Source organism: Sinocyclocheilus grahami, unplaced genomic scaffold (assembly GCF_001515645.1).
Source record: "Sinocyclocheilus grahami isolate Dianchi unplaced genomic scaffold, SAMN03320097.WGS_v1.1 scaffold7.1, whole genome shotgun sequence".
Classification (NCBI taxonomy): domain Eukaryota; kingdom Metazoa; phylum Chordata; class Actinopteri; order Cypriniformes; family Cyprinidae; genus Sinocyclocheilus; species Sinocyclocheilus grahami.
In genome coordinates this window covers 2000863-2016829 of record NW_015505186.1, presented here as the reverse complement: position 1 = coordinate 2016829, position 15967 = coordinate 2000863, and the positions used below count along the sequence as shown (strand labels likewise).

Below are 15967 nucleotides of genomic sequence, written 5' to 3'. Positions count from 1 at the left end.
AATATCTTTTGTACAAACACATTACCACTGTACTCTGCCTTTATTTGAGTATTTCTGATGTCAGGAATTTGAAGCCATGTTCAAGCAGCACAAAGCATGTGCAAACTACATCGTTTGCATGATGTGTAAATGTTTTTATGACTACAAGTTATATATACACACATGCACATTATGGGGACGTTTTAAGGGGCCAAATGAAACTACAACATACAAAGGTTTCAAAAATAAACATGTACTTATAGAAATACCACACTTCCACACAAACAGAAGACAGTTACTGAACTATTTTGAATTATTTATTTTCTTTCCGCAGTATTCATATTCATCCATGTGTTTAAATAACCAGAAGGCACCTTTAAATTGAATTATTGTCATTTCAGTATATCTCCATAACCATCCCAGTTTCAGATTGAACCCACAGCTTGTGGTAACAGCCTTAACAGTTCACTAACCACGGCTCCAGAACATTTCCACCATTCTTCCAAGTGACTAAATTACACTAATTTACTTCCAAGTGACAGACATTTATTTTGTACACAATACTAGTTTTTTTCTAAAACTTAAATTAGGGGCTCGGGTGAAGTGAGGTCAGACAAATAATAATAATAAACCAGTGCCTGTTTTTACCAAAGCCCTTTATGCAAAATAATGCCATCAGTGCTTACTAGCCGTTTAAATGCTTATGCTCCATACCTACACAAGTCATGTTACTTTGAATACAGTTTAACAGATGAGATAGATACAGTGGCATTCATTATGATAGATAAACCATTTTCAGACATATTACCTTAAACTAAAACATTTAGGATCAAATACTCTGAATCTGTCTTGTTTTACACACACACACACACTTGAATCTATACAGGATCTTATTCAAATAGCGGAGTCCGGTTTTATTTTCTAAAATTTAATTTATAAAATATAGATTAATATTATACAAAAATAAAACAAGACTGGGGATGCGAGTAATGTTTTATTTAATTTTCAAATAGTGTGTATATATATTAATATAAGACTGATTTAGACTATTCTAATAAAATCCAGTATAGATTTATGATGGTTTTTATTAGTACCAATGGTTGTACTAATGGTGTGTGTTGGGGTGTACAGTATAAAACAAACCCTACTTCAGTAAAATTATAACTGATTTACATAAGGGGTATATTGAAATTAGAAAATGGTTTTGCAAAAAAAATTGATTTATATAATATATATTTTTTATTATTAAAAAAGTCAAGTTGTTTTTGTTTTGCAAAACCATTCCCTAATTTCAACATACCCCTTATGTAAATCAGTTATAATTTTACTGAAGTAGGGTTTGTGGCAACATCTGGGAGGAAAGGTAAATATGACATCCGTACAATATGTTTGTGTCTGCACTTTTTTTTTTTTGTAAACAAAACCAAGTTTTAACTGTTCAGATGTGAGATATGCTTCAAGTATCCCTGTGTCTTCCTCACTTGCTAGACTTCAGGCTAAATAAGATCATCGCCACCATAGCCAGCATCATCCCTACAGCTATCTCCTTCATCCTGCCCAGTTGTATGTCCTCAACCAGCTCCTCCTTCCTGGTGATCTCTTCTCTGCGCTGCCGGATCTCCTGCTCTCTCTTCAGCTGTTCTCCATAGTGTGATCTGATGAAGGCATCAAAGTCGAAGATGTTCTGCTGGGTGGCTCCAACAGACGGGGAGTGTCGGGTTCTGCTCTGCTGTCCTGGTGCTGGACTCTCTCTGGCTCCCTGCAGGTCAGCTCGACTCAGGATCCCACGGTCGTATTTCCTCCTCAGAGCTTTATTACCCAGGACGCTGTACGCCTCGCTGATCTTCGCTCCCTGCGTTCTTGTCTGGGTGATATATGAAGGACTGTTTATAGTAGGCAGTCTTGATTTGTGCGTGCGTGGCGGTTGGAGAAACTTCCAAAATATCATAATAAGCAGACTTTGATTTGTATAATGGGCTGCCTTTACCCTGTGTGCCACTATAAGCTCTGGTTAAAGACATAAACTGCCATAAATAATCATTTGGGGGCCCATAAAGAGTCTTTTTATAGTTGGACCTACTTAACTGGCGCTTAAAGTTTGTGCCAGTATGGCTGGACAGCAGAGGGAGGTTTCCATGAGTTCCCAAACACGAGCTCCTCCAGGAGGACACATGAACTGGAGATGCCTTAGAGTTCGATCCATGGCGGTCAGTGCATGTAACGTTACTAACATTTCCAGAATGGCGGTCCAGCGGCACTTTCACGCTGTTTGCATCGCCACAAGCACAGGTAAAGAGCGCGTTTACAGTCCCTTCTGGAGTCTCCAGAGCTGCCGGTCTTTTAGCTGCTTCCTCCCGGTCATTAGGAATCTCACAGAGCTGTGGTGAATTTATTAAAGCTGCAACATAAGCTGCCGGTTTACCGTCTTTATCCAAAAGCGGGAGATATTTCGGTTTTAAAAGCTTGTAAGCCCCTCTCCCGAACCGCAGTCTGACCTCCGCCATTGCGCAGAGATCAACTGAAGAATGCCTCATCCGTTTCCGTTCACGGCAAATTGGCCAATCAGAATTTAGCTTCTTTTCAGGTTGCGTGAAATTTGGCCAATCCCGTGCGAGAAGAATATTTCCAGGCAAGAGATTGGTGGGGCGTTAAGGTTGTTGGTACGTTATAATGATTACATAATAAACAGTGCAGATACTGTAGTATTAGAGTCATTCCTAAAAATTCAGTTCCTTCTGTAGTTTTAAAAATGAAACCTATTTTTATTTATGTATTTATTTTAACTAGTAGTGGTGCACGTATCAGGACATAAAGTGGACAGTAACTCAATGGACACAATCATTTGAAGTATTATTAATGCACATTAATCCCTGCATTTTCGCAGATAATGTAATTGTAGACATTTAATTGTATAGCAAATTCCGTTATTTCAGCTGTTCTGAGGACATAAGAAATGACAGTATTAAAATTATGTTTAGTTCAAATGAACATTATAAATGTTATTACATTACTGGGGCCACACATAAACACTTAAGTCATTCTGCTTGCCAAATACTAACAACTATTCTGGAACCACTCAATTCACAACTCATTCAAATCCTCATTTGTAAGTCGCTTTGGATAAAAGCGTCTGCTAAATGACTAAATAAATAAAACACATATTGTATGCTATATCATTTGCCCTTCAAAGTCAGTGAATGCATATTTATACGGCTATTTCTGTGATTGCAAATTGTATTGTGTCGTGTGCATTATTAGCAGTTTTATATTTATATTTACTATAAATATGTAACTAATCTCAACTCTGCCCTACATAAAAGTGACGCCTGATGAACTGCGTGCATGTACTCAAGTTACGCACGTTTATAAATCTCTGTTCATGTTTACGCCTGTAGCGGAGCGCACAGCAGAAAACATTCCAGCAGCAAATTTGTCGTGTGCATTATTAGCAGTTTTATATTTATATTTACTATAAATATGTAACTAATCTCAACTCTGCCCTACATAAAAGTGACGCCTGATGAACTGCGTGCATGTACTCAAGTTACGCACGTTTATAAATCTCTGTTCATGTTTACGCCTGTAGCGGAGCGCACAGCAGAAAACATTCCAGCAGCACGCTGTCACCTACGTAACTTGCGTACGTGATTTCCAGCGCACGCGAGCAGCCTCACATCCACCTGACCAGCCCACAGACCACACCTCTCGCTCGGCCGTCCTCCTGGACATCATAACAGTCGCCCACAGTCTGCGTGCGGGCCTCGATCGACGCTCGTGTCAGACCTGCTGTGGGTGTGTGCATGCAGCATAATGGAGCAGGCGAAACCCCGAACGGAGAGCCGCCTCCGCTTTCCTTTAGCGCAGCAGCTCCGCTTCAAATGGCAACATCACGGGTGAGGAGGTTCGCGCAGGAGGGGCGGACGGTCCCTCCTCAGCCGAGAGTAATGGTGGTGTTTTCGGCTGCGAGTGACGCTGAGAAACAGGGAGATGCGATGTCGGGCGCGGACACCGGGGAAGAGGAGTATCGCAAACCAGCCATAGCTGTCCCTAACCTTAATCTAGGGAAGTCCCTGCGCACCTTAGACGCACCTGAGGAGGTAAGTCCCCGAGGTTTAAAGAGGATGTTCTATTTTTATAACGGAGTAGTTGTAGTATGCTGCATAGAAGTTAAATGCGAGTTAAAACTTCCACGTTCATCTGTGTTTCGCCCCCTTAATGTTATTTTTTCCAAAAGATCATCTGGAGGAGCCGTGTCAAAGTTTCCCAGCTTCTCATGCTCAATCATAACCGTTTCCATAGGCAACAGATGTAATGGGCGTGTTTGCCTCCCGATTGCTGCAAGCGGATTGGTGCTTTATCCCAGTGGGGCGGGTGGACGTCGTTTCTGATTGGTTCACACCACACGTCTATCAAATCATATCGACTGGATTAAACTAATCGTGTTTCGCAAGGTCTGTGTTAAAGGTGTCACTGCAGACTTCTACTGATAAACCCAGCGTGACCTGTCAAGATGTGTAATATGATTAGTCTAACACCTTTGTTTATCATTGTTGCCAACGGGCTTTAAGAGATTTTAAACATGTAACAGCATTCAAATGAACTTGGGAGGGGACTGATCCTGCATTGCTAGTAGATAGTTAAAAAGTTACTGTGCATAACTATAACTTTTAGTACAGTGATATGTCTTATCATATATACACTACCGTTCAAAAGTTTGTGGCAGGTTTTTTTTGTTTTGGAAAAAATCTTTTTATTCAGTAAGAAAGCATGAATGATCAAAAGTGACAGTAAAAAATTCTGCTCCCTTGAACTTTATATTCATCAAAGAATCCTAAAAATGCATCCATGTTTCTTGTGCACCAAATCAGCATTAGAATAATTTACGAAGGATCATGTGACCTTTAAAGGGATAGTTCACTTAGAAATGAAAATTCTGTCGTTAATTACTCGCCCTCATGTCGTTTCAAGCCTGTAAGACCTTCGTTCTTCTTCGGAACACAAATTAAGATCATTTTGATGAAATCCGAGAGTTTTCTGACCCTGCATAGACAGCAATAGAACTTCCACGTTCAAGGCCCAGAAAGGTAACAAGGACATTGTTAAAATAGTTCATGTGACATACAAGATACAAGAACACTTTTTGTGCACGAAGAAAACAAAAAATAACAACTTAACATACAGTTTCTTCACCTCCATGTCAGCATGCAATGCACATTCACGACAGTACCACGACGCAGCACGCATGCATATTTAGTAATATTTCAACATTTTAAATCAAATAAATGCATTCTAGGTGAGCATAAGAGACTTAAAACATAAAAGATTCTTATCGACCCCAAACTTTTGAGCGTTAGTGTACATTCAGACTAATGTAAAAGGCTATTTGTGTTGCTCCTCTCTCTCCGTAGTTCCCAGAGGTCATCCCCCTGAATGTAGGAGGTACATATTTCACCACTCGGCTGTCCACCCTGCAACGTTATGAGGACACAATGCTGGCCGCCATGTTTAGTGGCCGTCACCACATACCCAGGGATGCAGAGGGACGATATTTCATCGACCGAGACGGAGCATATTTTGGGTAAGTGTTTAGATTAGAGAATATCTGATAATGGTTGGTGTCTAGTACCCAAAAATACAAAGCAAACATTTTGATTATCTGAATTTAGCATTTGCTTTATTATTTCATCAGTGGATTACTTAAATAACTGCTTGATATGATGCTTATTAGAAACGCTTATACATACTTGTCTGGCATTAGGGACATTCTGAATTTCTTGCGAGAGGGAGAGCTGCCTCAGAGGGACCGTGTTCGTGCGGTGCACAGAGAAGCGCAGTATTATGCTATTGGGCCTCTTTTGGAAAGTCTGGAAGACACTCAGCCACTTACTGGAGAGAAAGTGCGACAGGCTTTTCTTGATCTTTTGCCCTATTATAAAGGTAGTATAAAATTATAAATAAAAATAATAAGGCGGGGTGGGGTTTTCAGCTGACTAAACAATTGTCCCCTTTTCTTCCAGAAAATCTTGAGCGCATTGTGGAGATTGCAAAACTTCGTGCCATGCAGCGGAAGGCTCGTTTTGCGAAACTGAAGATCTGTGTGTACAAGGAGGAGATGCCCATCACCCCTTATGAAAGACCGCTGTTCAATTCGCTACGATTTGAGCGCTCGGAGAGTGAGGCCAAGCTGTTTGAGCACCATTGTGAGGTTGACGTGTCCTTCGGGCCCTGGGAGGCAGTGGCAGATGTTTATGACCTTCTTCACTGCATAGTAAGCGACCTGGCAGAGCGTGGCATCTCTGCTGACCAGCAATGCATTGGCGTGTGTGACAAACACCTCATCAACCACTACTACTGCAAAAGGCCAATCTATGAGTTTAAAATCACCTGGTGGTGAAGGTGAGGTGTTTTAGCTGGTGTTTCTTTTGCCAAGAACTAATAAACGCAAGTCTGAGCAAATGATGTTTGCTGCTGTCTACAGTTACATGAAACCAGCAGGATCATAGAGTCCTACTCTATGTAGGAAATGAGCGGAAATAATGACAAGCTTTTGAATAAGATGGCTGTTATTGTGGCATTTGCTCTTTTGTTTCTTCATGAAACTGCAGTTTGCAACCCCAAATTTATTTTATGGGCAGCTCTATTGATTCCTTAGATTTTGTAAGTAATTGTTTAACTTAGTTTGTTTAGAATAAACCCGGAATCGTTTCGTCCAGTTGTAGTTCTAAAGGGATTTTCTGGAATCGTCCTCAGAGGAAGTGAACTTCTGTGAAACAGTGTTTTCTGTTCTAAATGGGACATATCTTAAGTATGTTTCTGTGTTAGATGTATTGAATGTATTAACAGTTTGATCGAAGAATCAGTGCACTGGACCCATATTCGGAAATTGTTTGTGATGTATTTCTTAAGAAGGAAACTTTTTTTTCCCTACAGTATTTTAAAATGATTTGTTTTACATGAATTATATATGTAGGACCTGATCTGAGTCATGTTGCCAATAATATACACCTTAGATCATGCAATCTCAGCAGATACTGACTTTAGCAAGAATACAGAGGTCTTGTCTGGTATTTACAGCCACTCAAAGCTTCACATAAAGCCTTCTAAAATAACCACACATCTCTAGGCAAGCATAAAAGTTTTGATTTATGACAATAAATAAACTGTTCTCAAAGGAGAACCCAAAATAGATTTTTTCTTTTTTTAGAATAAGTTTATGAGCTAGATTTAATATGTCCTGAATATGAATTCAAAGGAGTATATTTAAAATGATACTAAAAGACTGTTAGCCATTTTATTGCAGGTTAGATTGCCTATTTTGCTACTTTGATACTTTATGAAGTTATTTTCTGCTGCCAAAAGCATTTGTCCATGCTTTTATTTGCCATATCCCTCAACAACTGCATATGATTTAGCATTATTTGTTATTTTAGTCATCTGAAACCTCTGCCTCTCATTGGTGAGGGCTGTGAAAGCCTCATGAAGTTGCATGAGCTCTCTGTTTTGGCAGCAGAATATCTAAAACCAGTTGAAATGCTTTTGATAATCCTAACTGGGATTTATTTTCAGTCTTGCCCAGTTTACTTTATGTTGCTCAAGTCTAAACCGATGCATATTTGTTCTCGGTTGTACATTTGGTGAATACCGTCGTTTGTATTGCATTATTGTACTGGCTCTTATTGTGCTGATAATAAACTATATATTTTGCAATTTCTTAAAAGCAGATCCTTTTTGTCACATTTAAACGTTCATAATAATGCTTCATTTATCAGTTTAGTAAACAAAACCAAAGTACAGAAGATGATGAATGCGCGGTATTTGTCATGGGGAATGTTGTTGACATTCCGAGCCCCGCCCACATTTAGCCACGCCCACACAACCCATACACCAGTCGCGAGGATATGATGTAATTGTGACCCTGGAGAAGAGACCGCTGACGAGGTATCTGTCGCTGTCCTGTAGATTAACTTTACATAGCAAAGCTTGCCGTTGTTTTAAATGTTTTGTGTATCTCATTAGACTAGTAATGCATATTTATCGTATATCTTGTTGACAATGAGCCGTTGCGTTTGTTTTTAGCCACGTAGCTGTTTTGCTAGCTTGACGAGTCTGCCTGCGGCGGATTGAATGATATTCGATGCTATTTTCAGTCGATAATGTATTTTCTAGGTTACTTTTAAAGTCAACCATCTATTAGACAATTAATGAATGTTTAAGCTACAACATTCCGGCATTGAACGAAGTCAGTATATGTAATACTCGGAATTTAAGGTCATGCCATCAGTGTTAAAATATGTTGATCAGAGTGTTCAATGAAACTATAAAGACACCAGATCAAGCACGTCTGAACTGCTCACTTTTTCATTTTGATTGAGATTTAGTGCGTCATTGGTTGTTTAATCATTCTCAGTGGAATTTAGAAATCAGGGGTTTAATGTTAGGTACATTCAGATTAACAGGGACATCCTCCCCCCGTATAGTTATTAAAACTATGCATTTCGATATTTTACTTGCCCTTCAGCTCTGAAATATAAATCTAAGTATGAATATCTGATATTCACATAGTTTCATTTTCAGGTCTGCTCAAAGTCTTTACATGAGTCATCTTATCTCGTTTAAATGGCAGTGTTGACATCTGTGGTGTGTTCTGTAAAAGTTGCATGTTATGTAACCCGACTCCTGTTGTCTTGCTGCATGATTTGCAGAGCGGATATGCAAATTCAGATCACAATGTCAAACATGTTTCTTTACCTAGATAAAAGGGACACTATGAGTCAGCGCTCAGAGCGACGGGGGATCCATGTGGACCAATCAGAACTACTGTGTAAGAAAGGCTGTGGTTACTATGGCAACGCTGCATGGCAGGGCCTATGCTCCAAGTGCTGGAGGGAGGAGTACCAGAGAGCTCGGCAGAGACAGATCCAGGAGGACTGGGCTCTGGCTGAGAAGTGAGTCTTAAACGGCAGTTAGATCACGCATGAAGTCTTTCAGCATCATCAAGACATTCATAAAGCAGAAAGAATGCCGTAATGATGTGCTTCCTGTCACAGGCTGCAGCGAGAAGAGGAGGCAGCTTATGTCAGCAGTCACAGTTCCTCTCAGACCCAGCCTCCACAGTCCCAGTCTCAGCACTCTCTCGCCACCTTCTCTAAGTTTGAGGAGAAGAAAACCAATGAGAAGACCCGTAAGGTCACCACCGTAAAGAAGTTCTTCAGCCCCTCCTCTCGCACGGCCCCTAAAAAAGGTACAAGGAGGGTGGGATTGGAGCGATATGAGTGTGATTGGTGTTGTTTTGCAGTAGGATTCCACTGCTAATGTCCTGGACTGGATGGACAAAATTATTATTTGCTCTTATCAAATATGCTTTATGAATATTATATTTGGTTGGACAAGTGAAAACTGATTTGAAATACAGTGGAGCTTCACATGTTGTGTCAGGGCTGTAGATTTTCCCTTCATCGCCACTTTTCCCTTAGAGCCCAAAATAGAAAAACACACATACCTTTGCTTCTGGATTTTTTTTGGAAATCATGCTTTTCATATGCAAATGTCTGCCCTTATCATCATCATACATAGTCCCAGTTTGATTTTACCATTGGATGGCATCTCTCTGATAAAGCCTTAAACTGTCTGCATGCAACATCCAAACGGCAATTTGTAATTTATGCTAGTTTAATATTATTTTAATGGACCTGAATGTTGGTAATTAAAAGGCTTTATCATTGAAACATCAAGTGTAGGCCGTTTAAAAGTTCAGTGGGATCAGTACAGTTTTTTATAATCTCTTTTGCTTACCAAGGTTGCATTTATTTGATCAAAGATAAAGTAAAAACTTATTATTTTGTGAAAAGTTTTCTTTTTTAATATATGAAGAGTTAATTTGCAAAAACCGATAACTCCATTTTTTTTCAGAAATCACGTTTTTTTTGTTGCGCATTCCAAGTAATATCAATCAAACTGCAGTTGGGTTGTTTTGATTAAGTAATAATAACTTAATCAAATACAGGTAATTTACAAAATTAAAGTTCATTGAAAGTATGTTTTTTTTTACATATTAAAAGTAGTGGTCAACCGATATGGGTTTTTTGACAGCCGATGCCGATATCTTGGCAAGCAGGGTGACCGATATAATGTTTTTTATTTTAATTTATATTTAAGAAATTTGAAATCATTTGAAAATGGATTAAAAATAATTGTGCTTATACTTTAAAAGACAAAGCTTTTTTCACAAATAAATAAATATTTAATAAAAATCGAATTAAAAAGGAAGTAAACACTGTAACCAACAGGGCACTCAGTATTCATTTTGTGTGCATTGGGAATCATATATTTTTTTCAAATAAAGCCAAGGTAACACTCATTTTACATACAGCACGTAATGAAAATGACATGGATATGACAGTGGGCAAATGCATAAATTGCAGCATATTTTGAAATCACTAGTTTAAAGTTTGTAGATCGCGCGTCTCCAGTGAAGCTGAACTCGCCTCCTGTCCGTATTCAATTCGCACGGACCGACCGTCATGCAGAAAGCACGCGATCACGCAGGATACAAATGCACACTTGACAGGATCTCAACTAGATTCGACTAAGTCTGCAAGGTTTGTGAATTTAAATGTTCATTAGTCATTCAAAGATTTGTTTAAATTATATAAATGCGTATTTGCTGAATGCTGACGGCAAACGAGAAAGTATTATAATGTTTGCCTTTCTATTACTAATAATATTAAAGCAATCGTTATAATACTTTTTGTATACAATTTAATTCCTTTGTTTAACAGTTCTATCTGATTATTTGATAGACTTCTATCCATATTAGACAGAACTGAACGACGACAGCGAACAAGAGGGAGAATGTGAGTGGTGTGCGCTCAGGCACTGCTGTTCTCAGCGCCATCAAAACAAAGGTCCTGCCTCAAACACATCGGCCAAACAGAAAACGATGCCGATATTTGATAAATTCCAAATATCGGCCGATATATCGGTCGACCACTAATTAAAAGTTTGTTTTATCGCAAAAGCAGATAACTCCTCATGTTTTAGACTAGAGTTTTAAAAAAACACTCGTTTAATCTTTGTAATCTCCTCAGATGACAATGTAGATGCCTGACAAACATTGTTGTTGTTGTGATCATAAACTGTATGGATGTGAATACACGGAGCTTTTCCTTCACCATTGTAACGCGCTGCTTTTGCAAGGTTACGTGAAAACGTTTAGGCTTTTATTTTCCTTTTTCACCCTGAAGAAGATATCACAGGTTCATCAAGTTCGTCGAAATAATCCATCCTCGATTGCTTTTAGTCAGCTTTGACGAAACTCCTCTCAGCTAGCACGTCTTTTCAAAGTGAAAGTAGCCTTGTCACCTGACCTGAATACAGCGCGCTGATTCGCTAAAATGGACTTATCGGCTTCTGTTCAAAAACAACAAGGGCGCTTGTCAGCTTCTGCAGTAAAACGTGAACTTGCGATGCCGTGAAAGTGGACAAAACCAGCTTTTTTGACAAAACGCATTTAGGGTTCAGATCACGCTATATGTGGAGAATAATGCACAGCACTCAGCTCTTTTTTTTTTAAAGTGGCGTTTATCGGGTTTTTGCAAATTAACTTTTCATTATATTTTTAAATATAATTTATTCCTGTGATGGCAAAGTTGATTTTCAGCAGCCTTCAGTGTCACATGATCCTTCAGAAATCATTCTAAAGTGCTGATTTGGTGCTCAAGAAACAATGTTGAAAACAGTTCATATTTTTCTTATATATTTTTTAGGATTGTATGATGAATAGAAAGTTAAAATAAACAGCATTTATTTGAAATAGAAATCATTTTTAACATGACTTCACTGTCAACTTTGATCATTTTAATGCATTCTTGCTTACGTTTTTTTTTGTTTGTTTTTTTACTGACCCCAAACTTTTCAACGGTTATGTAAGCCATCCTTGCTTGATTTGATACGGTTATATATTCATTTGCTATCATACGATTTTATCATTTGTCTATCATGTTCTTATAAGATGATTTTATTTGAATTATCATTTGAAGTGATCCGCCCTTCATCTCTCAGTTTGTTTCCTTCATCTCGTTGCTGTTCTCGTTGCTGTTCTGCCGTTCTGTCTGATCTCCGCCCCACCTCTCCCACAATTTTCTCTCTCTTTTTCACTTTATATTCTCATCTGAACTCCTCTGTTGCCACATTTTTCATCCATTTCACCCCTTTCACCCATTTCCATTACCTACCCTGGGTGTTTTAGTCCCCCCTGAAAAAGAAAGAGAGAAAGAGGAGAAGTTGCAGGGCAGGAGGGAGAGCCATGGAGAAAACCTCCTGAGGGATCTGAAGGGAATTTTTACCCAACCCTGGGAGATGGCCTCTCCCACTGAAGGTAACAGACAGAGCCTGAAGGAAAATCTAGGGTTCTGAGAAGGAACGTAGGTGGAGATAGCAGTGTTTGTCTTCTCTTAGGTGGACCACTGTTTTTTGTGTGATTTGATGTTCTGTGTTGAAGAGAGTATCTTTGCTAAAAGTATTTCACAAAGTACAGCTATTATTTTATGTTCCCCTTTAGCTGTTCTTTGTGACATACTGCCCTGATCCATACCATAGTGTAGTGTGTATTTGTTGCGTGTGCGTCAATAGACATGATTGAATTCACCCTACCATTTTTTTCATGTTCACTGTCTCATTGTCATGCGTCCTCCTCTTTTTTCTTGTCAATCTGGTGGCAGCTCTGGTATCAAGGCTGAGAGGTGGGTATTAGTGCCACATCACTGTAGCCCTCCAGCATAAATCACAGAAAACAAACCAATGCATCAGTGTTATATATGAGCTGCATGCATTCAGGCTGAAACCCTTCTAACGCTCTATTACTGTCAATGGGGCGTTTAGAAAGACAGGTGCCAACAGCATTTAGAACATCTGTTTGTGTAGAGTTTAGCCAAAGCATGCTGGTACCAGAATTCTCTTTTAATTCATTCAGCTACTCTATTACTGTCTTTGACTCTGATCTGATGTCAAAGGGGTTGGCATGGTAACAGATCAATATTTCAGTAGAATGGCCTACTTCTGAGAAGGTTGTTCTGTCTCTTCATGGAATGCAAGTCAGCTTGTGAATATTCAGTATTTAACATGTTATGTTGTTTATTCAGTGTTTTTATTTTTCATTCTGTGCAGAATGTCACGTGTAATTCAGCCTTAGAAACTGTTTCTTGAAGATGATTGGCTGCTTCAGTTGTTGTAAGAATGATAGGAAATTATTACTTAATTTCACATGACATTCTGTGATGAAAACTAACTTCTGAACTTCCATTTTCATGCGATCCATTGTAATATCCTCTTTACAGTATGTTCATACAACCTGTTTGTAAACATTCTGTTCGCTTATTTGTGTTCCTCAGAAAGCCACGAGGGAAAAACGCCCAGTCCCTCCATTACCCGCCAGTCCAGCATCGAGACTGATCGCGTGTCACGAGACTTTGTGGAGTTTCTCAAGACCTTACAGAAGCCCGGCAGAGAGATCCACAAGCAGAGCCGTGGTTTCATAGAGAGCATGGGAAATAAAAAGGTGAGAACCAGGGTCACCTGCCCACAGCAACTTTTGGATGTTAATCATTTAAGTAAACACATTCTTTTGTTTTTGTTCTTATTTGAAGGATCTCAGTGCTGAAGAACTGTCAGAGTGTGTGCAGGACTTCTATCAGGGCATGTCTGACCGACTCTTGAATCATTTTAAAGGTAGAATTCATGCTTCGGAGAAACTTCGCAGCACTGAATTGGTCAAAGTTTCAAATGGTTTGAATTGTTTAAATGAAATGCTCACTGAATCCATTAGAGTGAATACTAAATCTGATTCATCTGCTGACTGGTTGTTTTGTGTAATGGTATTTTAAAAAAGATTACCAAAAATGGTTGTGTTTTGTATGTAGTCGGGCTCAATTGTTAAGGGAAGCAGGTTTGTTTGGGAAACAAGGGTATATACAAAATGAAACCTCTTCATTGGTAATTAAAAAATAGTTAAATATTGTCAGGCTGGGACATTAAAATTAGTGAGATTGCAGTCCAGTGTAGTCCATTTGAAGCATTTTGCAGCATAAAACATTTTTTAGAGCAGAAATGTCCAAACCAGGGCCTGTCTTGACCTTTCATAATGCATTTACTTTTAGCCCACAGCCCTCAATCAAATTAGATTTTTGGTCCCTCGTACTAAAAAGTTTGGTCACCTCTGTTTTAGAGCATGACAGATTTATAAATGATCTATGAAAATGTTTAATTATTTTGTTTGAAAAATGTTTGACTGAACCTGATTTTTAAAAAGGTTGTAAATGGCTCATATCAGTTCTGGTTTAATATTAGTCTTAGTCATTTTTTTTGTTTTTGTTTATTTAAATTGTAACTTTTGTGATTTAATTATGTCATTATTTATTTTAAGTTTCATTTTTAATTTGTTTTTAATTCAGTTAGTAATTTTACTTAAACGTGAACTTTTTAAATTCAGTTGCAAAAACAAAAAACTCTCCCTCTCTCTGTATATTTTTTTTGTTTGTTTTTAATCTAATATTTATATTTTACTTTATTTCAGTTAACAAGAACAATTTCTAATAGTTTTCGTTAACAACACTGGGGCAAACATGTCTGCTAACCACCTAAGAAACTTCATTGTTGTCCCAGCGAGCATGTTGATGTGGGAGTGGGGTTATGTAATAAACTGATTTCATATTTGTTTGTGAGAGACAAGTATGTGAGGTATCTAAAGGATTTTTTTGTTGTATATGAGTAGAAGCAGCTGTCCTCTGTAGAATGCTGTGATTGGACCATAATGATTATTTACATTTTTGTACATATATACTTTAAGTTTTTATGGTTTACAATCGTTTGCCAGAAGCCAAATGAATTATTTTTTTGCCAATATAAACCTCAGGTGGCTCCTCTTTCCTCAGGCTCCTCTGAGAAAGTGGACAGAGTAATGGACCAAGTGGAAAAATACATCATGACTCGACTCTACAAGAGCGTCTTCTGTCCAGAGACCTCAGATGATGAGAAAAAAGACCTGGCTACCCAGCACAGGATTCGGTCAGCCAGTGTTTAGTATTGTTTATATGCTATTAGAGTATTTTATTAATATTTTAAATTAGGTTTTAGCTTTATTTTTATTTCAGTGTTAGTTTTAGTAATTTTAGTACTTTAGCTTAAACTTATTTCAGTTAGTTACCAAAATAATATTTAGAATTTTTGTTTTACATTTAATATTGATATTTTAACAACATGCTCCATATCAGTGTTAACTTGCTGTTTGTACATGAAAATTCCTCAAATAGGTATTATTCTTTTACACCATTCACCTTTAAAATCTGCATTCTTGATTTATTCGTTAAATAATGCTTTTCCAGGGCATTACACTGGGTCACCATTCAGATGTTGTGTGTTCCTGTGGATGAAGAGATCCCTGAGGTCTCTGATAGTGTAGTCAAAGCCATCACTGGTGAGTCTGCAAGGATGGTTCTATTTTCTCTTTTAGTTGCTGCTTTTGTTTTTTCTTCCATCAAGATGCAAGATTTTTTTCATCTTATTTTGTCTACCTCAGATATCATTGAGATGGACCCTAAGCGTGTGCCCAGGGATAAACTGGCCTGCATCACCAGTTGCAGCAAGCATATATTCAGTGCCATCAGGGTCACCAAGAACGAACCAGCTTCTGCAGATGACTTCCTTCCCACCCTCATCTATATTGTGTTGAAGGCCAACCCGCCACGGCTGCAGTCCAACATCCAGTACATCACACGTTTCTGCAACCCTTCAAGACTCCCGGGTGAGCAAACACATGCATACACATTCATTAACAGCACAATGATCATACTACACACAGCCTAGAGGAGCTCACAGTGTCTGTCTAATTAATCAACGCTCTCTGTGCTGTCTTTATTGTGTCAGCTTGACAGGACATGACTAAATTCATATATTGAGGATTTGTTTGAATAAGGTTTTTAAAGCGTGTTTAATA

The 15967-nt window shown here is 38.5% G+C and overlaps 3 protein-coding genes across 3 annotated transcripts; 2 read left to right on the top strand and 1 right to left on the bottom strand.

The window, feature by feature from the left end:
• Positions 1 to 1262: 1262 nt before the first annotated feature.
• Positions 1263 to 3110, bottom strand: LOC107588856 (uncharacterized). Its single transcript, XM_016277099.1, is given in 2 exon segments — positions 1263 to 1835; positions 1837 to 3110. Coding segments are annotated over 2 exon segments (1056 nt in total). The 5' UTR covers positions 2514 to 3110; the 3' UTR covers positions 1263 to 1456.
• Positions 3111 to 3463: 353 nt separating this feature from the next.
• kctd7 (potassium channel tetramerization domain containing 7) lies at positions 3464 to 7659 on the top strand. The gene is made up of 4 exons (XM_016277110.1): positions 3464 to 4076; positions 5388 to 5557; positions 5738 to 5916; positions 5997 to 7659. Exons 1-4 carry the CDS (start codon positions 3780 to 3782, stop codon positions 6371 to 6373), a joined length of 1023 nt encoding a protein of 340 aa, XP_016132596.1. The 5' UTR covers positions 3464 to 3779; the 3' UTR covers positions 6374 to 7659.
• A 189-nt stretch (positions 7660 to 7848) lies between these two features.
• LOC107589421 (rab5 GDP/GTP exchange factor-like) lies at positions 7849 to 15902 on the top strand. Its single transcript, XM_016277858.1, has 11 exons — positions 7849 to 7917; positions 8732 to 8924; positions 9027 to 9220; positions 12227 to 12355; positions 12699 to 12719; positions 13368 to 13534; positions 13623 to 13704; positions 14907 to 15039; positions 15357 to 15448; positions 15551 to 15775; positions 15898 to 15902. The coding sequence occupies exons 2-11, from the start codon at positions 8746 to 8748 to the stop codon at positions 15900 to 15902; spliced, it is 1227 nt and encodes a 408-aa protein (XP_016133344.1). The 5' UTR covers positions 7849 to 7917; positions 8732 to 8745.
• Positions 15903 to 15967: the final 65 nt, after the last annotated feature.